The 23,918-nt window shown below is 38.0% G+C and overlaps 3 protein-coding genes across 3 annotated transcripts; all 3 read left to right on the forward strand.

The window, feature by feature from the left end:
- Positions 1-389: 389 nt before the first annotated feature.
- Positions 390-6,663, forward strand: LOC143721592 (uncharacterized). Its single transcript, XM_077212159.1, has 2 exons — positions 390-828; positions 2,874-6,663. The coding sequence occupies exons 1-2, from the start codon at positions 447-449 to the stop codon at positions 6,497-6,499; spliced, it is 4,008 nt and encodes a 1,335-aa protein (XP_077068274.1). The 5' UTR covers positions 390-446; the 3' UTR covers positions 6,500-6,663.
- Positions 6,664-10,204: 3,541 nt separating this feature from the next.
- LOC143721575 (uncharacterized) lies at positions 10,205-17,306 on the forward strand. Its single transcript, XM_077212099.1, has 2 exons — positions 10,205-10,819; positions 12,081-17,306. The coding sequence occupies exons 1-2, from the start codon at positions 10,456-10,458 to the stop codon at positions 16,229-16,231; spliced, it is 4,515 nt and encodes a 1,504-aa protein (XP_077068214.1). The 5' UTR covers positions 10,205-10,455; the 3' UTR covers positions 16,232-17,306.
- On the forward strand, positions 16,119-23,469 carry LOC143721690 (trypsin-like). The gene is made up of 6 exons (XM_077212338.1): positions 16,119-17,511; positions 18,138-19,822; positions 20,070-20,226; positions 20,528-20,787; positions 23,052-23,188; positions 23,280-23,469. The coding sequence occupies exons 2-6, from the start codon at positions 19,783-19,785 to the stop codon at positions 23,427-23,429; spliced, it is 744 nt and encodes a 247-aa protein (XP_077068453.1). The 5' UTR covers positions 16,119-17,511; positions 18,138-19,782; the 3' UTR covers positions 23,430-23,469.
- The last annotated feature ends 449 nt before the right edge of the window (positions 23,470-23,918 follow it).

The following is a 23,918-nucleotide window of genomic DNA, read 5'->3' on the forward strand; positions in this document are numbered from 1 at the left end:
ACTGTTTCAACATTTATAGTAATAAATATTTATCATGTGACACTGAAGTCTGGAAAAAAAGCTTTTTTTTTGTGCTATACTTGTGATTTAAAAAAAATGGCCCCAGGTGGATGTTTCTGCCTTTTTCTGTAAATTATAACAACCAGTTTAATGAAGAGTTACAAAACGCATTATGCATTACTAAATCTACACAAAAAGGATGTGAATACATTAGGTACACACATTGCTGACCACGGTTATCAATTAATCTACTACATTAATAAAATATGTAAATCTAAGATGCGAGTAAGTCGCAGATTTGCACCTATGATTTGCACCCATCTACATCGAAAGGTGTCGCTTTAAATGTAGTCGCAGAGGGCTCATGTGACGTAACCACAGGCTTCCAATCAATCGCTGGCTTCCATGTTTTTAGGGGTGGAGAAAAGAGAAAGAAATATGTGAAAATGGCTACTGTACAGTCTGAATCCGAACAACCATTAGATAATAAAGTCATTAACGGTGCACTCGTTGAAAATAAACCTGAACTACAACCTGCATCTGCTACAGTCGCTGATTGTGACGCGGAGGTTTGTGCACAAGACAGCGGCGTAAAAGGAACGACAGAGCCTTGTGTTCCGTCTTCGCCAGCAAGTGAAAATTCATCTCCACATGGCGCTGCTCTTTCACCACGCAACAAAGATGAATCAGGAATGTCATGTAATAGGAAATCTACGGTGGACGAGCAAAAGGCGGATGTGCTTTTCGAAAATAACGGTGATCTTGTTTCAGCTGAGCACGCAACGGACTGCGGGGAGACCTCGGATCGTTTGCACAATGAAAACATCGGTAAGTACAACTTTGCACCAAGGGCAGACAGTAAATGGCACGCAGCGCTCTCTTCAAGAGCGCATGCACTTAACACACATATATTCAGAATTTCAGCCGTGGGAAGATCATGCAGATACTCGAGGAGCATTTTTTTTTTTTGGGGTGGCATCAATTAATTACTCTGTAATTGGCTTGTTCTAACCCAATCAGAAACAAAACTGGTTGTTTAACCCTTTCATGCTTGTAAATTAAGATCCGTTTTTAGAGCTTTTAATTATATAGAATTGCATACAACACCTCAAAAGGTAATTTAAATAAATGTTCCGCGTATCAGTTTTAATTACAAAAGAATGAACTGTCCTTGTGAAAGCCATGTTAAGAGCCTTTCTGACATAATAAAAAAGAGTTTATTTTTATTGTAAGTAGAAATGTTGAATAGGCATATCCAAAACGTTTGTTACATACCTGCCACTGTCAGCCATAATATAATTATGCATAAGTTGCAATAAACACAAAATATATTGTGTCTGTAGGCTATAATCAACAACCTTAAATCAATTCATCTCCATCATTTTTTATTTGTCATTCTCAATGCTTCATAACATAGTTCTTTATTACATTAAATCCATGAAGTACACAACCATGTATATGATTCATGTCTAATTTTGAAATACCGTTTTTGCTTAAAATCAAAGTTTGTAATGTTGTGATTCATCTTGTAGCTGGTTGGCTTGGTTCAAGGATTACAGAATTTCACATTTGTGAAAAGTGACATTTCCATAGTTCTCAGAATCGGAAGTCATCATAGTTGGGTAAACTTCTACAGTGGTGAATGGAAACTGCAACAAATATAAATTTTCCATTCCAATTTGCGTCAATAGCAAAAGAAAAAAAATATTTACATTTAAATTACTTTACAAAAAAGGGGGGGGGGGGGGGATATTAAGATATTGATTACATTTGTCAGAAGAAGAGATCAGATATTGCTCTTTACAAGAAAAAGTATCAGCTGTATGCAAAGTGACCCACATTTGGTTTTTGACCTCTTCAAATGTGTACCAATTTACTCATGGAGTCACATTGAGATGGAAATTAACCATATTGATTAATTACAAAATAGTGGATTCCTCAGTAAATATACATCCATGGCATCTAATATTTTGGCTTTCTTTTTAATTTATGTATTTCTTTTACCAGAGAAAAATGAAAATGAAAAATGTTATCAGAGGACCAATGGTTGAGTTGAGACGGAATGGCCTAGCAGTTTTCAGTTATTTAATGCCAAAGTTTAGTGTTATGAATGTGCATTAAAAAATGTAAGTTAAAAAATGTGAAAAATATTGATTTACAATGTTAATAACTGTGGAAATACATCATCACAGCCTGAGAAAAGGGCCTTGAAACAAATGTTCAGTTACACAGATGCTTGTTTTCTCTCACCGCGCTTCTGTGGGTTTCAATCATTTAGGTTTTAAAATTATTTATTTTTTTGCATTTTGTTAATCAAAGTAAAATTCTAGTAAAAATCATCTTATTTTATCTATAGCCGCTCTATAAAATACCTCACTAATGTAAAATCAGGCCTGTGTCAGCTATATAATGAAGGTGGATTTTAGCTGAAAGGTTGAATCATGTTATCAGCACAAGGGTATTTTTCATCAATGGCAAGTCTGGCAAGTCACATGTTTTAAATTTTATACATTTATATAATATATTAATTACAATATTTGTTGGTCAAAACAATGGTTTACCTTTGACATTTTTGCTGTTTAATTAATTTTTATGTTTTGTAATTATTGCTTGCTGAAATAGCTGAAAAGCCTATAATAGACTGTTTAATGAGCATGTTGCCACACAAACTCAGTGTGTATTTAGTTAACTTAAATGTTACTTTTTTGGTAGTATTCAATAGCTTTTTAGACTTTTTATCTACTTGTACAATGTTTAAAACATTGAATTCATCTAAATAGGTTATTGCAATTATAAAAATCTGAATGACTGCTACATGTTGCGGTTTTACATTGCAAATTACTTCTAATGTTTTCATTCCTGTCACTCCGCAGGGCAAGAAAACAACACAGATGAAATGGCAGACAAAACTATAGAAAATGTCAGCAAAGATTTAAAGCTTGTTAGAGAGGAGGAACACCCAGCAAAACAAGACGAAGAGTCGACAAATGTAAGTGAAGAATCAAAGTCTCATGGAGAGGTAACACAAAGCACAGAAGTGGAGATGGAGGACAAAGAAGATCCCGAAAGGAAGGAGAAGGTTAAGGACAACACAGAAGAGAAGGAACCACAAAGCACAGAAGTAGAGACAGAGGACAAAGGAGATTCCAAAAGCACGGAGATGGATAAGGACAACACAGAAGAGAGGGAAGATGAATCTAAGAGTGACGGAACAGGTATAGTTGTAAAGCGAAGGAAAAGCCGCCTGGAATGCAATGAATGTGGTAAAAAGTTCACTCGCCGCGAAACGTACAACCTCCATCGACACTTTCACATGCATCAGGATGAGCAGGCTTCCCTCGTTTGTAAAGAATGCGGCATCACTTTTCAGCATCGAAGTGACCTCATCAAACACCGCAGTATTCATAAAGAAAATAGCCAACCAAGTGTGTCTCATTCAAAACGCTCTAAGATTATGTACAAGGAACGGAGGAGATTTGTGTGTGAGCATTGCGGTATGTGTTTCTCGACAATGATGCGATTAAGGATTCATGCTTGTGAACAGACTGTGGAGAAGCCTTTTCGCTGCCCTCTGTGCCGCAAAGAGTTCCAGTATAGGGTGTCGATCAATGCCCACATGCAGAGTCACTCATTAGACAGTCCTTATCGATGCCTGGAGTGCAACAAAGGCTTTCAGAGTTTGGGGACGCTGCATATCCACCAGCGATCCCACGCTGCACTGAAGCCATATGAGTGTCCAGATTGTAGTATGGTCTTTAAGCATCGCTACGTTATGGAGGACCATCGACGCAGGCATGTGGAAGAAAGAGCCCACCTGTGCAAAATCTGTGGAAAGAACTTCAAATACAGCAGCCTTTTACAACAGCACCAGTATCTCCACACCGGGCGAAAGCCTTACCACTGCTCATACTGTGGAAAAACATTCGCTTTTGCGCAAAACATGCGAGCACATTGTCGACAACACAAAAAGATCTCGGCAAGGTCTGAGGCACATATTGCAAACCATGATGTATCTTTTGTGGGACAAGTAGGTAAAGAAAACGCAAACGTTGAGCAGCAGCGCAACTGTCCTCTATGCCCTCAAATTTTTTATAAAGCGCCTGATTTAAGAGCACACATGTTAATCCATGAAGCAGAGTATGAAAGAATGAGTAATGGCAAGAGATTCGATAAGGTCTATGCATGCCAGTATTGTCCTCTCAAATTCCAGACAGAATCTCTCCTGCAGTCCCATTCCCAAACCCATATGACGAACATTTTGGGTATCAACACAACACATATCACAAATCAGGTTAAAGCAGTACTTGAAAAGCAGGATATTGGAATGGATGAGGCAGATATTGACAGTATGTCAGGAGTAGGGGGTTTGGAGAACCAAACAGAGAAGAAACCATTCAGGTGTCGAGACTGTGGAAAGTGCTTTCGTTACCGTTCAGTGTTAGAGCTCCACATGCGCATACACAACAAGGGTTACCAGTGTCAAGTGTGTAAAAAGTCCTTTAGATTTAGTAGCTATTTGCAGCAGCATTCGATTATCCACACTGGCAAAAAGCCATACAAATGCCCAGACTGTGGTAAGGATTTTGCATTTCATCATAACATGAAAACACACCAACGGCTGCATCAACAAAAGCCGTTTCGCTGTACGCAGTGCCGTAAGGGCTACAGCGATGAGAGTCAGCTCCAGCGGCACATGCTTTCCCATACAGGAGAGAAACCTTACAAGTGTCATTTGTGTGACAAGAGCTTTGCTTTGGCCTACTTGCTCCGAGACCATCTAAACACTCATACAGGGGAGAGACCCCACCGCTGCCAAGAGTGCCATAAGTCATTCCCTTGGCTTAGCAGTCTGCTTGTGCATCAAAAGATTCATATGCGTAAACGGCAAGGTCAGAGTCACGGTTATTCACTGTCCATACATTCTCAAAGAGGTAGAGTAAGTACCGGCAGAAGAGGTAGGCCAAGGTTAGATCGAGACATTGGAAGGACGGCACCTCTACCTGGTAGAATCGTACCAGAAACACTGTTGCCAAATGTGGTTCCACAACAATCCAGTAGCTTCGATGCAAATAGACGTGAACACATGCAGCTGAGATCGCAGCACTTGCAGACGAGAAATCATTCCCAGCAGGTTCCGTTGCAGCAAGAATGGCAGCTACAAATCACACCTTCATCAGAAGAGCTGCTACTCTGTCAGAAGCCCACGAGTTCATTGGACGCTCAGCCAACTAATGCAGTGCAGATGCAGTGGCCAGGAAGTCACCTTAAGACGATCTTGCCTAAATGTGAGGGTCTCCCAGAGCTCATGCACCAGCAACAACATTCTCAAGCAAGTGTACCCATGTCAACACAACCTAATCATTACTCAGAGATAAATGTATCTGAAGCAGAGCAAAAGGGCAAGCATCCTTCTCTCTGGGTGAATACACCAAACTCCACTCTGCAGAAGACCTCATCAGAATCACAACACCACATGGACAGGCCTTCACCTCTGAATGTGAAAATGCAGTCACCGAGGTCCATGCAAGACTCGCAGCAGTCACAATGGCCAGTACTCTGTGATTCAATGCAAACATCTAATCCAGAGCTGTTCAATAATTCGTCAGAAGATGGTAAAGGAACTGTTGACTTAGAAGCACCACCCAACAACAAATCTGATAAACTCATTCATGATTTGCAAATGCCAAATTCCTCTGGTCTAGCTAAAATAGAAATGGGTCAGGGTGGTGGTATGGTGCTATCTGCTGGTGCTTCCGTTCTACCGAATACTAATCCATGGGGAATGAAAACATCTTTAGAAATGTCTACAAATATGAACTTACAAGAAATACCTGGGGATGCGTTAGAGAAGCAGCAAAACAGAATAATCCAGCACTTGCCTCAACAAATGCAGCTACAACAGCAGCTTCTTCAACAGCAGCTTCATCAGCCACAACTCCAGGAACAGCCTCAAATACCTCCTACTTGGGTTAGTGCAACTCCCCCAAACCAGATGGGACCACTGAACATTCCATTTGCACCAGCTCCTTTTCCTCTTGGGGACAGAACTCCAATGTGGGCGTTTCAGGCTACTCCAGTTGTTTCCCAAACCCTTGTAAATGGACCAGTTCAACAAGGCCACATCCAACAGCACGTAACTTTAATTTCTGGCCAGCAGATTCCTTTAAATAGCCCTCCATCTTTTATCTCACCACCTTTTCCTCCACCAGCTCTAAATTTACCTGCTCCACATCCAATGCATTCTGTTGGAAGGCAACTTCCAGGTCCGTTACCACAAGGCATCTTCTTCACCTCACAGGGAAACATAAATGAGATGCCACTCATGCCACAAGTAACAAACTTACCTCAGTATGCCCAACAAACTGATCTACACAAAATGGGGAGTAAAATGCCTTTTGCCCCGGATCACCTGTTCCAGTGCATGATATGTGGTTGTTCTTTGCCAGGAGAACTAGAATTACAGATGCATTTTATGCAACATGCACAGCGAGATGTCTGAGTTTGATTTTTAGAAAAGATATACATACAAAACAACAATAGTTCAGTTTAGACTGTCTCTTTGCTGTTTTATTGTACATTGCTGTCAAGCTGCTGGAGTGTGTCATGATGATTTCAAATGTATTAATGTTTTTATTCAGTTATTAAATTTTCCAGCTGAACTTGTATACTAGTTTTGTGTACTTTGTTACCCTCATGCAATAAACCACACAAGCAAAATTAACATTAGTTTAAAAACAAGTTTAAAGACCCCAGTGGTGAAAATCAAATTTGTAATGTTGTTTATATGTCTATGTGGTGTTTTTAATGCTTTAAGACAAACCATGTGCAAAGTCATAAGTCAGCACCATTGCTAAGTATTTTCTCCTTAAAACTGCAGTGAAAGAAGACTGTGTTTGAAATAGATGACGTTTCTGACGTCACAAACTACCTTTTAACCAATCACATCGCGGGCTTTAGCATATTATTAACTGTTGCAAAGCAGGGGAGTCTCAAGAGAAGCCAGCTTATCCCGGTATATTTTTCTGCTGATATGAAAAATCGGATACATTTAGCAATATAGTGGGTGAATTATGTATGATGTATATTACGAATGTTATGTTGAACTAAAGCCTATGTCTTTCTCCTCTGAAGTTCTAAGTTGTTAAAAGCGTTTCTAAGGATGCAGATTTTTAGAAGGCAGCTGACTGACTCTAAGATGGCGAACGTGAACATGGTTTGTGTAACATTATAACATAACACATTATTAGCTGTTTGATAAGTCAAGCAAAAGGCTAATCGTATTAATTGCCGTTATGTGTCCAACGCTGTAGAGAGCCATCCAAAAAACACATTCCCATTCTGATACATAGGCTTTTACAGCTGGTGTGAGTGGAGGTGGAGCTAATTTGCATATTCATAGATTCGTGCACATTAAATGAAGGGTGTAGAGTTATATTAAAGCTATTTTAAGGCATGAATAAAAAAATCACAGGAAAAAAAACTTTAAATATGTCATTTTGGTGATTAAAGATGAGTTTTAAGGGATACAATTATTGAATACTGGGGGAGTTTAAAGAACTGCAATGTTTGTGTAACTTCAGCACATATTGAATTCAAATTCATAGTCAACCACCTTTTTGCCTTAAACTTTTTTGCTCTATACAGAAATTATCTAATGGACAGCATGATGGAGTTCAAATAGGTTTTCAGATTCAAAAGGAGTGCCGATTATTTCTAAATTAGTAAGTATTGTTTCTCCTATAAACGTTAATAAAGAGTGAATGAGTTAATGTATTTTGGACTAAATTTAAAATAGAAGTAATTGTCATGCAATGATATGCCATAACCTTCTGAAAAGCTGTAATACATTTTTTTTATCTTTTTTTATCAAGTTTAGATTTTTTTTCCAGTGTTGTTAAACATTTAGGATTAAAATAAGACAAAAATGAAAAAAATTAATTAAATATTAATAGTAATTTAACGTTTCATTTAAAGTCACAAAATACATGCTGTTAGATGTTGGTGAATTTTTTTATTTATTTTTTACTATTTTATAATGTATTCAATAGTTGTTTAAATGTATGTAAACATTTAATAAAGTGCATATATTTCATCATTTGACTTATACCATACACTATACCAGATCAATTTTTTTTTATGAAAAAATGTAAAAACGTAGAAAACTTTCTGGACATTAAAAAGACATTAAAAAACAAAAATGGTTTAGTATGTTTATTTAGCTATTCGAATTACTGGGACAGCCATCCTCATAATTTATTGGATAGAGACCTGAAACCTGAAAGATTACATATTTGTTGGTTTATATTGTAAACATTGTACAGGAAGTATGAACACGGAATACATTAGGGTACAACTGGGCTAAAGGCACACCTAAAGAAAATAAAATGTGCTTTTCACTACTCCAATAGAGTATGATTGTAGGAAACAATTTTGTATTGAACATTGATGGAGCATTTGCTTTTGTGTGAAAATAAATAATAAAAGTGGTTTGTTTTGTTTAAAAATCTTACAAATGTATGAGGTGGCAAGGTGCCCCCCCACCCCCCACATACTGCACAAACACTTTATCTAAAGTAATATGTTTTGAGTAATATATGGTTGTTCAAAACAATCACAGTTGAGTTTGTGCTATTTTATGTTTATTTTGATAATAAAAAAAACTTATTTTTTCGTTCAATAAATATAGACCACTGTCCATGTTCACAGGAACAAAATTATTTAAAAAAGGAAAAATTCTGAAAGCACTGAATGAGATCCCATTATAATTTAATATAGCTTCAGTAGTAACAATAAATATAATATTTTATTATATGATAAGTAAAATATTTTCAAATATGATGGTTTCGTTATAAATATGGTGATGATATCTTCAAGCTCGTTTCCCTATCACTCCTTTCACATGTACACGTATTCCCAACGCTTCCGAGATGTAGTTCAACGACACATCTATATAGTCACAACACATCCGTTACTGTAATTCAGAGCTCTTGTGCGACATTTCAGAGAGTTTGATTTGTGCTTACCTGGATGGTTGCTTTTGATATGAGCTCTAACTTTGTCCTCTGGAACAGACTCTTGACATACTAGACATATAAAACTTCTTTTGACCTAAAGATGAGATATAAGATTTGATAAAGAAGCTATTTCACCAATATTACAAGAATAAACAGATTACCAGCACTCACTATGTCCGAATGGGTTTTGAGATGAGCCTTAAGCTATCTCTAAGGTGGACACCTACTTTATTTACCATCTGAATCTAACCATGTCATGTCAACAAGTGGAAGCTATTTATTATCATGTTAATAGTTCTTTTATCCCCAACAGTAGTAGTGCTGTTTGCCCCAAATGCCATACTTTTACAATTGTTGAAAAACAGTTGCTTTACCTTGAACAAAACTGAAAAACATCAACAAAACCTTTGTCTCAAAATATAGTAATTTTATCGATTCTCATTTGCTACCTCTACAACATTTTAAAAACATTAAATAGATCAAATGAATCAACTTTGCATTGCTGCCCGAGATCGCGGTAAGGATCAGCCACGTACATTTCCACGTGCATAGTCAAACGCAGTTGTTATGAAAAGTACCGATCTGAATTTTGTGCCATAGGCCTCGTTGTTTTAAAGAGAATAAAGTCAAATGCGCCTTTTACCCCGCTGCGCCTGTAGCCCAGTTGTAGGCTACCCTATAGGCGTAGGCCTATTATAGCGTAGATTGTTGCCATGGCCATTTTGAACTTAGTTATTTTGTTATTGTAGAATGTAGGCTATAACCTACACCTGAAGTTCATCCTGCCCACATTCCATCCCTATGTTCCATCCACATTCAAATCTCATAACCTGTTTGTCTTCTTGGTGAATTTGATATACGAAACAATAATCGTTAAGTCTTATTTCCAATGATTCAAATACCACATCCACATGAAGCCTACAAAAATAAATGGACAATGTTTTTTTTTTACAATCGACACAGATATAACATTTTATCTGAAAATACATAATGCAAAAATGCATGTAAAAAGTTAAAAAAGAGGAGATAATAATTTTAGATACATGACACATGACCCGCAAAATTACAAACAACGTCCGGGCCGCTAAGCACCGCCCATTTTACATCTCCACCATGATAAAAAAAAATTAGTTAATTCCTTACTATGTAATGAAGATATAATAGTTGTTATAAAGGAATATCGTATTATTACATCTTATTATATCTTACTATTCTATATCTTATATGATCATACTGAGCCTAAGGAATTTGTTCAGGCAGACGTTGCGTGCTAACCATCATGGAGCCAGAAGGAACGTAGTCTAATCAATATTCATGAGCTAACCTTTCGCCATAGTAGGTTTCGTAAATTTGTCTCCCCCCAACAACAACACACTGTCCTTTGCCGCGAAAAGTGCGGTGCCTTTCCAATAGAGGAAAGCCTGAGCTGGCTAGAGCCATTATGGCTGCGGTTTATTCTGAAAAGGAGTGCAGTTTGCAATCAAATAATGAAAGTTTGTCCTCTGAATATGAGAAAGGTTCAGCCCAAGAGGTAAAAATCGATCCAGTGAGCAATAACAAAGCCATTAATGCCAGAAACACGGACGGAGAAATGGAATCATGTCCCCGTGGCCCTACATTGAAAGCCCAGGACCACGCCGAAGTTGGTGCAGCCAATGCTGCAGTTCCACCCATGAAGATTAAAGCAGAGCAAGTGGAAAAGGATGAATGTGTGGTTGTACATATGGACGAAGTGGAGGAAGGAGATTTGGCTGATATGTTTACCAGTACAGGAGACTCGTCTGAGAGAGATGGAAGTACCGAAGGTAAGCAACTTTTTTTGTTGTTGTTGTTGACAACACCGCCCTTTCAGTTAGTCCCTACCTACTATCTCTTTTACCTTGAAAACAAACCAAGAAGGGATATCAAGTCACCTAAACTGAAATTAACACCATCTTCCACATTTTAGGAGTAGCTACACACAACCTTTGCATCCTATTTTGTTTTCATATTATTGTACATAACGTGCATATTACTTATTTTGGTTTATATTTGGCGTTAAAACAGCTCGGTTAATTTGAAACCAGCGGATTCGCGTCGTCATGAGGAATGACAAAACAACCTGAGGATTTAAAAAAAAAAAATTCTGCTTGCTGCATGTCATTATATTTTAGTATGGTTGACTGATTTGGCTGGCATTTCACAACGCTGAGATTTTCGTCTTAGACATTCTTTGTCATTTTCCCAAACCAGTTGTGCAGACATTGTAGTAGGAACGAGATGTTTGCTACTGTTTCATTTAATCTGCTCCACCTTAATTTATATCGCAGTATCGCCGTTTTGCAGTAGATGGCAGTCTTCACTAAACTTTTGAATTGCGCATGTGCGTTAAAGACATGGTTAAAGAATAATAGAAAGGCGAATTAAATATTATTTAAGACAACGATTTTCCTGTGTTTGAATTCTCTTTATAATATGTTTGTGAAATGTATTTTAATATTTTATTAATTATTATAATAATGTGGCTTATTGGATCATAGTCAATACCATTTTGAGGTGGAACAAATAATTCGAACCAGAAGCAGAATTGTTACCTGGCAACGGGTTTCTTTAACAAAGCAGCCTGCCAGATCGTCTTAATTTACAGTTGTGTTAAATGTAAACAATGAAATCATTCTAACCTTTATTTTGTAGTGTTATTGATGTTTTATTTTGGTTTCTTATTTGATTTCTTATTAAGACTAGAAGTTGCATAAAAAACAGTAGATTGTGTTTGTTTATTTTCCTTATCATTTGTAATGCATTAATTATTTCTGATGGTTGCAATACATAATGCAAAATCTGATTATTATTAATTTTTTTGGTCTGATTTGTTATCCTATTCCTTTGACCTGAATTAATAAATTATTTCCATTTATAAGATTATTATAGTTTTTTCTTTATTATTTTCTTTGGATATTTGGAGTAAAGGGGGCTTTTTTCAGTTTTCTTATTTTTATTTGTTGGCTCTGTACACTGTTTATATTTTTCTCTCCTCTGGCCACAGGACTCACCCTGACCTCCCATTTTCCCCTCTTGTATTTTTAGGGGATTGGCCATTTCGCTGTGAGGATTGCAGTGAGGCATTTGGGAACAAGGAGGATTACTTAGAGCATCGCAGCGAGCATATCCATGATGGTCCTATAGTCTGCCTGGACACAGATTCGCAGTGGGATGACCTGCTCATCTCGACCGATGGAGGCCGAAGAACGCTGTTCTGTGCTCTGTGTGGACAAAAGTTTTCAAGCTCGAAAGGCTTTTTCACCCATCAACTGAAGCATCGCAATCAAGACATTAAACAGGGGATAGGTGACGGCTTTGGTGAGGGTGCAGTAAGACAGAAGCTTTTTGAATGCAAGGATTGTGGTAAAGCGTTTTCCACTGTTGGTCAGTGTCTCAACCATCAGCGTTCACATAAGCAGGCCTCAAAGTCTGTTTTTCATCAGCTTGCTCATCTAAAGAAAAAGTCATTTCAGTGCCCCACCTGTGGACGCTGTTACTCTCGGGCTTCAGCTCTTGACGCACATCGTCGTTGTCATGAGGTAAAGCTGGTGAAATCTAAAACCTGTGAAACTGAGAAACCTCTGCCACTTAATGAAACTCCAGGTCAAACTGAAGACAATGGCACAAGCTCTGAACAGACTGAGGAGCATGAGCAAAAAGTTTTTCAGTGCTTCTGTGGCAAATCTTTTCGCACCATGTGTGGCCTCGGTACTCACCAGAGATTCTCAACCAGCTGTTCGGAAGGAAAGGTGAAGGAGGAAATTAAGCATTCGTTTGTTTGCTCTGAATGTGGCAAGACCTTCGTTAGCTCTGTGGCTCTGTTGTGCCATCAGCGTTGGCATAAAAGACGGGCACAACTTGTCTGCAATGGCCAGCCATATAAATGTACAGAGTGCGGCAAGGTCTTCACTTCCCTCACGTTTTACAATAAGCATCAGCGATTGGCGCACAGTGAAGAGCTGCCAGCAAAATCATTCCTTCATCAAGTTATTCAGCTCAAGAAGAAGGCTTTTGAGTGTCAGGAGTGTGGTCGTCGGTTCTCGCGAGCATCCGCCCTGCAGTCGCATCAGCTCTGTCATACTGATGTCTTCGGCGACATCATGGAGAAGAAGCCTGAGATGAGCACTGCCACTCACACATTAAAAATAAACCAGAATGACAATGCTGACAGTGTGGTTATTCATTCTAAGGAGACCTCACACTTTGAAGTTCAAAAGAAAGATTTTAAATGCACCGACACAGTAGAAGAGTATGGGGCCATAGATGTTGATTATGAAGTTGTCCATATAACAACTTCAGATGATTATGAGAACAACAGCGGTTTCTCTCAGGATCATAATCCTGATCTTGAGTTAGTGTGTGAATCAGACCAAGAGGAAAAAGATGACTTGGGCTTCAATTTGAGTCAGACAGCTGAATCCACCTCATCCCTGCAGTTGAATCCAGAGATTGATGTCAAAATTGTACGGATTGATTATGAGCATTTAAATGATGAACCATTAACAAATGCGGAACTCGTGAGCAAAAGCCGTCCTCAAGAGGCAAAGTATAATTGTCCACACTGTGATCGTAAATTTGTCAAGGGTTCGTCCTTGCGCTGTCACATACTTTGGCACAAGGGATGCATGGGGAAAAAATCAGATAGGAGGCAGAAGTTTGACGTAGTAACGCCAACAAAGAAGGAACTTTTAGCATGTGATATTTTTGGCCATGAAAGTCCCTCCAAGAGTGCTCATTGCTTTAACACAGTAAAGCATGAGGATAAAGTGGCGTACAAGTCTATTTCATACCAACTGGAAAATCTGCAAAAGAACAACATTAAATGTGAAGAGTGTGGCATGTGTTTTTCCCGAATATCTGCATTGCATTCTCACCAACAGCATCACGATCGAAAAAAAAAGACCTTTGCTTGCGTGCAGTGTGACAGGAGCTATGTGACCGCAAGTGGTCTGTACAACCATCAGAAGGTTTGCTCTGGCGGTGCCAAAGACAAAAAGACAAAGAATTTCAACCCAACCAAGTCACTTTTGGGTCCAAAGGTTTATCACTGTAAAAAGTGTGGTAAAGGTTTTTGGTCTTTGGGTGCTTTCTGTCATCACAAACAAAACCATTCGGAGTGTGCACATTTCGAGACAAGGCCCCCGGGTACACCTGACACTGAGAACTGTCACATACGACGGAAGAAAAGGGGTCGTAGGGGTGGTTATAAAAGAGTGCAACCTATGAATTCAAGAGAGGAACATAAATGTGAGGTGTGCGGCAAATCATACCACATGCTAGCTTGTTTTCTTAAACACAAACTTGTCCATGACACCCAAGGTCTCCAACCTGCTGTCAAATCTTTTGACTATCAGGTCCAACAGTTAAAAAAGAACTCCTACCAATGTCCCGATTGTGCAAAAGTTTTCTCCCGTGCCATGGCCCTCCAGTTTCACATGAAAAGTCATGGTTATGAGACTGGCCTTCCTCTGATGGACTCTGACTCCTCAACGCGACCTCAATGCCCGACATGCTACTCTTTTTTTGCATCTGAGTCGATACTACAAAATCATCAGAAGCACTGTTTAAAACCCGAGGACATTGTGGAATTTCCACAAGAATGTGTTGAGATAGAGGAGCAAGACGCATCCTCCCGAAAAGCTAAAGATGTTGTTGACACTTTTCATTCAACTGATTCTAAAAAAGAACAAAACACTCCTTTAGCTTCAGATTTGAAATACAAATGTCAAGAATGTTGCAGAAGCTTTTCTGTAATTGGTGCTCTAAATTTTCACAAGCGAATTCATCGTAAAGGTCACCAATCTAAAAAGTTGAAATCCAGTTCGGCAAAGCCATTGAAGCTTGGTAAAGTAAAGCCAGAGAAGTGTTTGGCAAAATCGTCTTTTGTTTGTGCTGAATGTGGAAGATATTTTGGCACAAATTCAGCTCTTGGCACACATAAGCGGTGGCACAAGGACAAAAAATTTGCCAGATTTCTCTCAAAGACCAATAAGATACGCTCAAAGAAAAGTGTGGATGGTGGACCTTATTTATGCAATGTATGTGGGAAAGGATTCTTCTACCTTTGTGTTCTTCGCCGCCATCAACTACATCATCCTCCCATGGAGGCTCAACCCCAAAAAGATCACGAAGTTGCTGAATCAAATGGTGTTTTTATCTGTCCAGATTGTCATATGTCTTTCTCAAGTGGGTCTCTTCTAACTATTCACTTTGCAGACCATCACAGCAAGCCTACTGAGACTGAGAAACTACAGTCTGAAATCCTCTCTACAGATGAGTCGGGTCCACCCGTCAAACTATTGTACACATCCAAAATGGATGTTACCAAACGAGAGATGACTAAGGTACAACACTTTCAGTGCTCACACTGTGCTAAGAGCTTCTTGAACATACGTGGACTTCGTGCGCACAAATGGCAGAAACACCACAAGGTTAATGAACGACCCGCTGCATCTATAGAAGAGCGCTCTGCACATGTAAAGCCCTTTGCTTCTGAAGGGTCCCTTCGTATAACGTCCAATAAGAAAGAGCTGAAAGCATCTACGGAGGAGGATCCCGTACAGCACAATCGAAATTTTGAATTTGATAAATGTTTTTTCAAATGCGATAAATGTGCTAAAGCGTTTCCTAGTGAGGAGCAGTTAAATGCTCATAAGGAGGTGGCGAAGACTCGTCCGCACTGCTGCGCTCTTTGCTGCCGTGGTTACTGGACTGAAAACCAGCTGCAGCATCATCTAGCATGGCACAACGAAGTGCGCCGGCGTCTCCCAACTGAGCTGCGATACAGACTGAGTGCTTCCCTGGCACCTGGGCCTTCAGACAACCAGCAGGCTTTATCACACAGATCTGAGTCTATAGTCAAGCTGCCTGTAGCCCTTGTAAGTCCACAAGCGAATAGCCATAAATGTCAGCAATGTGGAAAAACCTTTTTGTCACCTCGTGCGTTGCATCAGCACCAGACTCTTCACAAAAACGAGGAGGCGTACCATTGTTCGTTGTGTTCACAGACATTTAGTGATATCAGAAATCTTATCGACCACCATCAGGAGTGCTTGGGTGATAAAGAGCTAAAAGACAGTAGCTCAGCTACTGAAGTAAGAGTTGCTGCTAACCTGACTTGCATTGAGTGTGGCATTTCCTTCAAACAGGAAACAGAACTGCATCAGCATTATATTGAACATGCACGTGGGTTCTAAAACTTGTGAAAAAAATGCATGGAGAGGGATAATGGTATCTGATACATTGTTTACTGCATCTGCACTAATTTAATTGAGGACTTGATTCAAGAGTTTTGTTACCTGCTGTGAGTGTTAGTATATACAGTAGAAGAACCGTATGCTTAAGGAGTGAGGAAAATGCCACGATCAGCTTTTAAATTCTACATTTTTGCTGAAATTGTCGTAAAGAGAAAGGTCTCTGCTGATTTCAGAGCATTATAACAGATGTCCTCTAAACCAAATAATGTGTTGTAATTAATTGCATAAAAGCTGTACATTTCTGATTCTCTTTAATCTTGTTAGATATCTGCAAGTGTTCCAAGAGTATCTCTTAGATGCTTTTCAATCTATTAAGAGGTTTTTAAAAGATGTATTTTCCCTCTTTTTTTGACTGCTCCATTTAGTGTCTCTGTGGATTTCTATCACCTGGCTTATACTTGTAAATGGTACTTAATTTAAACTACCATGGTGTTTGATGGATATTTTTGTAAATGTTATTTAAAAAATAGCTTGATCTTTTTTGTAAGCATTAGCCTACAGCTTAAGTGTCATGTGTGGTCATGCTAAACTTTAATTTGGGATTTGTACAGCATCTGTTAATGCCAGTGCCATTGTTCCTTTGTCGCTATTGGCATCACCATTTTTACAGTGTAAATCACAATTCTGTTGCATTTAGTTTTCGGTTTGCATTTTAAAACTTTTCATCTTTCTACTTTTTGAAAACATCTGGGGTTTAATGTTTCTCTTGAAAATGAAGACAATTATTTCCTTTCTAGATATAATGTAATATGTTCCTTGTGAAATTGCCCGGAAGTCATGTTAATGACATTAAGAATGTATGAATAAGATGCAAATGGCAAAGCAGAGGCAGGGCTTTTTGTGAAGGTATGGCATTATGAATCATAAAGAAAATGGCAAATTATTTGAACAACCGAATCACCTTGTGATATTAAATTGAACAGTTAAATTAATGTTCCATTTTTTCTGGGTGGTGAGTGTGAAGTTTTATGGGTTGGTTTGTTAATAAAGGACCATCTTTTAATTTCCTTATAAAGTTGATTCATTGGTCATAATTTCAGCAAAAATTGTATGTTCATTATTTAACCTAGTAGATGTTCACGTAGCCATGGCCTGTTTAATCTCTCCTCTCCCACTCCAATTAATATGTTGCCTGTTATATGACTGATGAACTTTACAGTGGTGGTACAGAAGCCGTGGTTGTTAAATGGATCAATTTGGTGGTACAGTATATTTGAATGGTATGACATATTTTTGCATTTAGCATGCTTTTTGTCCTTGAAGTGGTTTGTCACTGGAAAAGTAAACTGATAAATATTGACATGAATAGTATATTTTACCAGCAGATTTATTGAATGTTATCTTACATGCAAATATTTGTTGTAGCTGGCTAATAGAACCCCAATGTTAATACCACACTAGTACCATTTTTGAGACACATGGATGACCCATTAAAGTTGCCGAAAGTATGCTCTTTACAAAAAGAACACTGCATGTAGTGATGTATTCTACATTGTAACAAATGTGTGACCTTAACAAAGTCTTAACTTGTTCTGACTGCCATTTTTACAGCAAATAAATCCAAATATGTTAATGTATTTGTAGGATAACTAGAAGCCACATGCTGAAATACACTTTGTAACTTGTGATAATGTCCCTGAAACTTTGCAATTCTTGTTTTTTAAAAGTGTACTAGACAGTACTATGCATGCATTAAAAAGTATGTTAGTGTTTCAATGACCATTGTAATAAGATTACAATAAAATATTAAGTTGAGAAAATGTTGCTGCAGACATTGAAATTTTGCTTTGCTCTTTTATTGATATCAACGTTGTCTTACTGACATGAAACTTTCTCTCTTCTCCAGTGAAGATGCACAGCATGAGATGTCAGGTCTGTGGGCAGCAGTTCACTCGTTGGGAGATCTTCAGAATTCATCTTTGTGAACGAAAAGAGACAAAACAAGAAAAGACAGGTGGAATCTGCTGTAAAACATGTAAGAAAGCTTTCAACCGTCCATTCTCTCTCACACTTCATCTAAAATTAAGCAAGCAGTGTGTTTCCTGAAGAGCCTTCCATCCTTTACGGTGAGCTGTGTGATAAATCTTTTGCTCCTGCTGTGGCATTCATGAACCATCAGGAAATGCACAAGCAGAGGCCCTTCTGGTGTGATGTATGTACTAAAGGTTTCAGAAGTTCAGAGGGATTGAAAATGCACTTGCATGGCCATGACAACAAAAGTGCCAGGCCTTACTCATGTGACCTTTGCCACAAGAGTTTCTCACAACTGGAAATCTAAATACCCATCGGAAAAAACCCCTGGAGGTCTTTAAAGAAGGAGATGATGTTCTTCTTGGAAGAAAGGACACTGGTTTTAGAAGAAAGAATCGAGTGTCAATTATGGAAAAAGTCATTTTAGGGGTAATTAATGTTTTCAATCAAGAAGATGAAGTGAAAAGGGAACCAGATGAAGAAGACGGTGAAGTGAAAATCGATGGCAACAGCGCTACAATACCTAAGAGCGATTCATCTGACTCCTCATCAGATGAAGAACAAAAACATTTAAATGAGGCACAGGAAGACAATTTGCAAGTGCAGGAAGTTAAGGGGGACTGGGAGTGTATTGAATGTGGTTCACATTTCATTGGAGAGTCTGAGCTTCACATGCATTATATGAAGCATGCAAGTGGGGAAGTTTGATACACGGTATGCTTGTATTAATGTGGCATTTTAGGTGATTCTCTTTACTTAATGACTCAATTTTTCAGTGACCAAAGTCAGTCTTGATGACACCCAAGTCGGTTAGATGCCTTTAAAATGCAATAATATAGTTTTCGGGGTCTTGGATGATATTGGTTTAATCACAAGATTGCCTTATTTGCCTTATTTTCCTTTTGAGACCTTGTACTTCATTGCTTAACGCTGTTATCTGTGAGGCCTTAATTTAATAAGCAATGGATTTTGACACTAACATTTATCACTGTTTTTTGAAGTTTTGACCTGTTTAGGTTCATGTCTGTTTCTTTCTAGTGTCTTGAATCGAGAATCTTTGTTTGTTTAGAGTGGGCTATTTTTTTGTTACCGAATAATTTTTTTTTTATTTTTTTTTTTTTGCTGTTAAGAATTGTTACTTGTTACTGGATTCCATGTGTTGGATCAATGCATTATCAATATACCATGTGATGTTAATCATAAATTTTATCTTGTGTTGATTAAAGTTAAATAAATAATAACTGGCTTAAGGTGTGCTTTACTAAAAATGTAAAAGCATTTTTGTTTTTATTAAAGCTTTTTTACTGCATGCACTACCTTGGTTTTATCATGTTCATGGAAAACGGTGTGATAAGAATTGTTGTTCCAGGTGCTAATTTTCACTTATGTATCATTTGCCATGATCTTATTGGTTGTTCTTCTGGTATCAATGTTAAACCCCTTAAATCACTTACAAAGTTGATGCAATTCTTGAACTTAGTAGAAGTTTTCTCTCTAAAGTGGTACTTCATTCCTCTGCAATGAAGAATATTGTGTTTGCTTTGCTGGTTGTGGCTGTGGGTATGTAGATTTCTCTTTTATATTATAATGTCAATTATTAGTGTCTGCCTACACATTGACTTGTAAAATTCCTTAGTCTTTAAGATTAATTTGAGACTTAAAATGTTGATTGATCAGATAAATCAGCAACATATAAAAAACAAACATCAAGTAATCAGTTACAAAAGACACAACAAGCTTTAAAAGTGATTGTATTTACTTTATTTTTGGTCATTTTGTGAACAATTAAACATTCTTTTTTCTGAAGCTTGCAGTGCAGATGATAAAATCATTGGAGGTTATGAATGTTCACCCAACTCCCAGCCCTGGCAAGTCTACCTTACTTATGATAATGGGGAACGCTGGTGTGGAGCATCTGTGATTAATGAAAGATGGGTTGTTTCTGCTGCTCACTGCTATGTTTCGTGAGTACATTTATGTTAAACCTCATCAATCTCCTTTTAGAACTTTTTAAAAAGGACTAATAGCAGTTGCATGTTAACATGTGTATTGTGACTACACTGAAAATGATGATTGTAAAATGTAACAGATACAGGATTTTTAAACCATAGACTGTGAAAAAAGTTACACATTCAATTCTTAAATAAAGATGAGAGTACATTAACCAAACATTTGAGACTATCCATAGACATAATATGTAGGTAGGCAATATTGCTGATAAAAGTTGTATAGAGCCCAGTAATATATGAGTTTTTTGTCAAATAGTGCTTCTCGTCTTACTGTCCACCTGGGAGAGCACGATATCTCAATTGAAGAAGGCACAGAGCAGCGGATTGGGGCAGAGAAAGTGATTCCTCACCCAGACTATAATGATTTTACGTATAACAATGATTTCATGCTGATCAAGCTGAAAGAGCCTGCCATCTTCAACCAGAATGTACAGCCAATCCCTCTGGCAACCAGTTGCTCTTCTGCAGGGGAGAAGTGCTTGGTTTCTGGATGGGGCAATCAGATCACCACTGGAGGTGAGATCAACACAGTTGAGCTGACAAACAACAGCATATTTACTGCAGTCTGAAACAGGTGTAGGCTGAAGCTCTTGCTTATAATGCCTACCCTTTTTGAAAACATCTCATATTTTAATCAAATCAAACAAAAAATATTATATTGTCTTACATCGATATAATGTTGACAAACAAATCTAAACAGAATACAACAACATTAGTATTTCCTACAATACAATTGCACAATCCAAAATACAACAAAAACAGCTTATTTATCACTCTTTAAATTGTTCCATGTAGTTTCATTGCATTATTTTTAAATAGTTTCTTTAACTTACTAAGTGTCCCACATATTTTTAGTTCCTCATGACAGTTATTACATAATTGTACACCTTTAACTGAAATACAATGGTATTTTGCATTGGTCCTCACGATGGCTGAGTAATGAAAATATTTTGTGTTATAAAACAGTTCAGATCTTGATTGATTAAGTGGCAGTATTGATCCAAGGCCAATGATGTTCCGAGCATCAGTGCTGGAACTATTTTATCACTCTGCTTCTTTGTGTGGTCCAGACAGACTGTTGGTCCGTGTATTAGTGGTGGAGATTTTTCAGTGACTGCAGGTTACATCAATGTGCCAGTAGGTGGTGACAAGTAAAGGCTGGAATACACTACATGACTTTTCCCCCAATTTGCAGTTTGGATGAGTTAATGCTATAGTTTCAGGGAGTCATAGTCAGTCTGCAGATTTTGGCAAATCGAAGTTGACGGATTTTTACAGTGAATCGTATATGATGGCTACAGATTCTGATTTTGTAGCTTCAGGCAATGGCTATGGCCAAAATTGCTATATAGGCCCTGTCTCAAATGGAACCCTAAGCCCTTGTGTTCTTCCTCCCGAGTCCACACTTGTGTGACGTAATGCGGCTTTGACTGTCGGAAGAAGTCTGCTGCGGGGCTCGAGGGGTTGCGGGCTCGGCAAAAGCGTGCATCAAGGGCGCATATCGCCCCCAAAAGGCGCAGATATGAGCACCCTCCTGAAACCTAAAATGACAAATGGGATACCCTACAGTCTTGTGGACTTAACTGGCACAAGCCAGCCATTGTAAGACCACAAGTGCACATGAAGTGTGCCATTTGGGACAGTGTCAAAGTGTACTTTATGAAGTGACAGCCATTTGTGGTGTTGTCTTAAACTTTATCGGACATTGAGTACACTCGTTCAATCCCATAATCCACCTCATTAACGAGTGTACAACCGAGATACAGTACACTCAACAGGTAGCCGTTAGAGAAGATGCTGTCCAAGTGGACTAGTAATGTTGGGAATAGTGAATGAGGATATCCACCTTATTTTTAACACAAACGCGGACATGGCCATTTCTAACTTGAATGTGCGAGGCTTCCGTTATTTTTAACTGTACAAACAGCTTGTTATGCTGCTTGATAAGACAAACTGATATTTCTCATAATAATATTTTAATGTATTGTTGTAATTATAAATACTGTTTTGTAGTGTAGATAGGTTTACCATTTACTGCACTATGTTATTCTTATAGTTATTTACATACAGCGGCTATAATTTGGAAATCTCACACATTCAGAGAAGCTTACTTCCGCATTGCGCAATAAGATGGAAGGGGGTTAATTTTAATACATCCTATGACTGCATCCAGTCTGAGTACATCAAGCATCTTTGATATTTTGAGCCATTTTCGAACATATTGTTTTCATTTGTCATGCGTCTCCTAGCAAGGCACGTTTCTGAGTGTTCGGAAAGTCTGGTAGTTTGTAATCCTCAGTCGATGAATGTATGATGCCCAGTTTTTCTCTGTAACCATTCACAAAGTTGGCAAGTATATATAATGTAGTTATAATCTATTCCAGCCTTTACTGTCTTTATGACAATAAAATCAATTGTGCAAAATCAATTGATTCATTCACTAAATTAGTTCAAAAACGCTGATTTATTCAAGAATGAAACACCACTATTTAGTTAGGGTTTGTTGCTCTGAGACACGTAACACAAAATTATGTGGTGGCTTGTTTTAAAAAATTTTGTTGACGAGTAAAATACAAAAAAAGTAACTGAAAATGCTTCTAATGTTTTAGTTTGTCAGTATTCTTGTTAAAAGAGCTGTTGAATAAAAGCCCTCATGCATAGTGCATAGGTATATATATATATATATATATATATATATAGGGCCTACAGTATATTTACACACAAAAGTTAGGTATGTACAGATCCAGATCTTTAACGTTGTTCTTGTACTCTTTTTCCAGTTGATTATGCTTCTGTGCTGCAGTGTCTAAATTTGCCTGTACTGTCAACGGCGCAGTGTGAGGGTGCGTATGGATGGAAAATAACTGAAAACATGTTCTGTGCTGGATTCATGGAGGGAGGCAAAGACTCATGTCAGGTATGTTATTGACGTAGTCTTCTTTATGTCTGTTATATATTTTCATATAAAATCACACATTTCTTCTTTTCCTTTTTCAAACTATTCTCAGGGTGATTCTGGCGGTCCTGTGGTGTGCAATGGGGAACTGCGAGGAGTTGTTTCCTGGGGTTATGGCTGTGCTCAACGTGGCTATCCTGGGGTTTATGCTGAGGTGTGCCGCTACACTGACTGGGTCAAGTCCACCATTGCTAACAACTAACTGTTTGTTTAGCCTGGTTTACAGGATCATTTTCCTTGTTTTATCTTGAAATATCTCAAATTAAATTCAGCTTTAAGCATGCATGTCTCTGTTATATATTTTTAAATGGACAGTCAACATGAAACGGAAGTCTCAAACAAAAAAAAGTAGGGAGGAGCTTGATTTTTGACCATAGGGAATTGATTGGATCGTCGTGGTTTACTATGATCAATCTCATGTGAGAGACAGGTTGTCCCGCCCTCAAGCCATGGAAACACATCATCAGAGAAGAAAAGAGATGTTGTTGCAAGAGGGAGAGAAGTTATTTTGATTAAAGCTTACGAGGCCACATGAATATAAAAACAATTATGTGCACGGATAAATAATTTCTATTAAATAGTGCAATATTCCATAACTGTGAAAACACTGAAAAAATAGTTTTTGTAAAATGTAGACATTATGACAACTAGTGATAAATAGCCTGGATATCCTATTTGAATATATGTGAAT

The sequence above is a fragment of the Siphateles boraxobius genome, unplaced genomic scaffold (assembly GCF_051911475.1).
Source record: "Siphateles boraxobius isolate OS27281-9 unplaced genomic scaffold, OSU_SipBor_1 12, whole genome shotgun sequence".
In the NCBI taxonomy this organism is placed as follows: domain Eukaryota; kingdom Metazoa; phylum Chordata; class Actinopteri; order Cypriniformes; family Leuciscidae; genus Siphateles; species Siphateles boraxobius.

What these genes read in the sequence shown, in the direction of transcription:
- LOC143721592 (XM_077212159.1), top strand. Translation starts at nt 447, where the DNA reads ATGGCTACTGTACAGTCTGAATCCGAACAACCATTAGATAATAAAGTC. An exon ending in TTTGCACAATGAAAACATCG is followed by an intron (nt 829 to 2,873) that starts GTAAGTACAACT and finishes GTCACTCCGCAG; the next exon opens with GGCAAGAAAACAACACAGAT.
- LOC143721575 (XM_077212099.1), top strand. Translation starts at nt 10,456, where the DNA reads ATGGCTGCGGTTTATTCTGAAAAGGAGTGCAGTTTGCAATCAAATAAT. An exon ending in GAGAGATGGAAGTACCGAAG is followed by an intron (nt 10,820 to 12,080) that starts GTAAGCAACTTT and finishes TTGTATTTTTAG; the next exon opens with GGGATTGGCCATTTCGCTGT.
- LOC143721690 (XM_077212338.1), top strand. Translation starts at nt 19,783, where the DNA reads ATGAAGAATATTGTGTTTGCTTTGCTGGTTGTGGCTGTGG. An exon ending in TTTGCTGGTTGTGGCTGTGG is followed by an intron (nt 19,823 to 20,069) that starts GTATGTAGATTT and finishes TTTTTTCTGAAG; the next exon opens with CTTGCAGTGCAGATGATAAA. An exon ending in GCTGCTCACTGCTATGTTTC is followed by an intron (nt 20,227 to 20,527) that starts GTGAGTACATTT and finishes TTTGTCAAATAG; the next exon opens with TGCTTCTCGTCTTACTGTCC.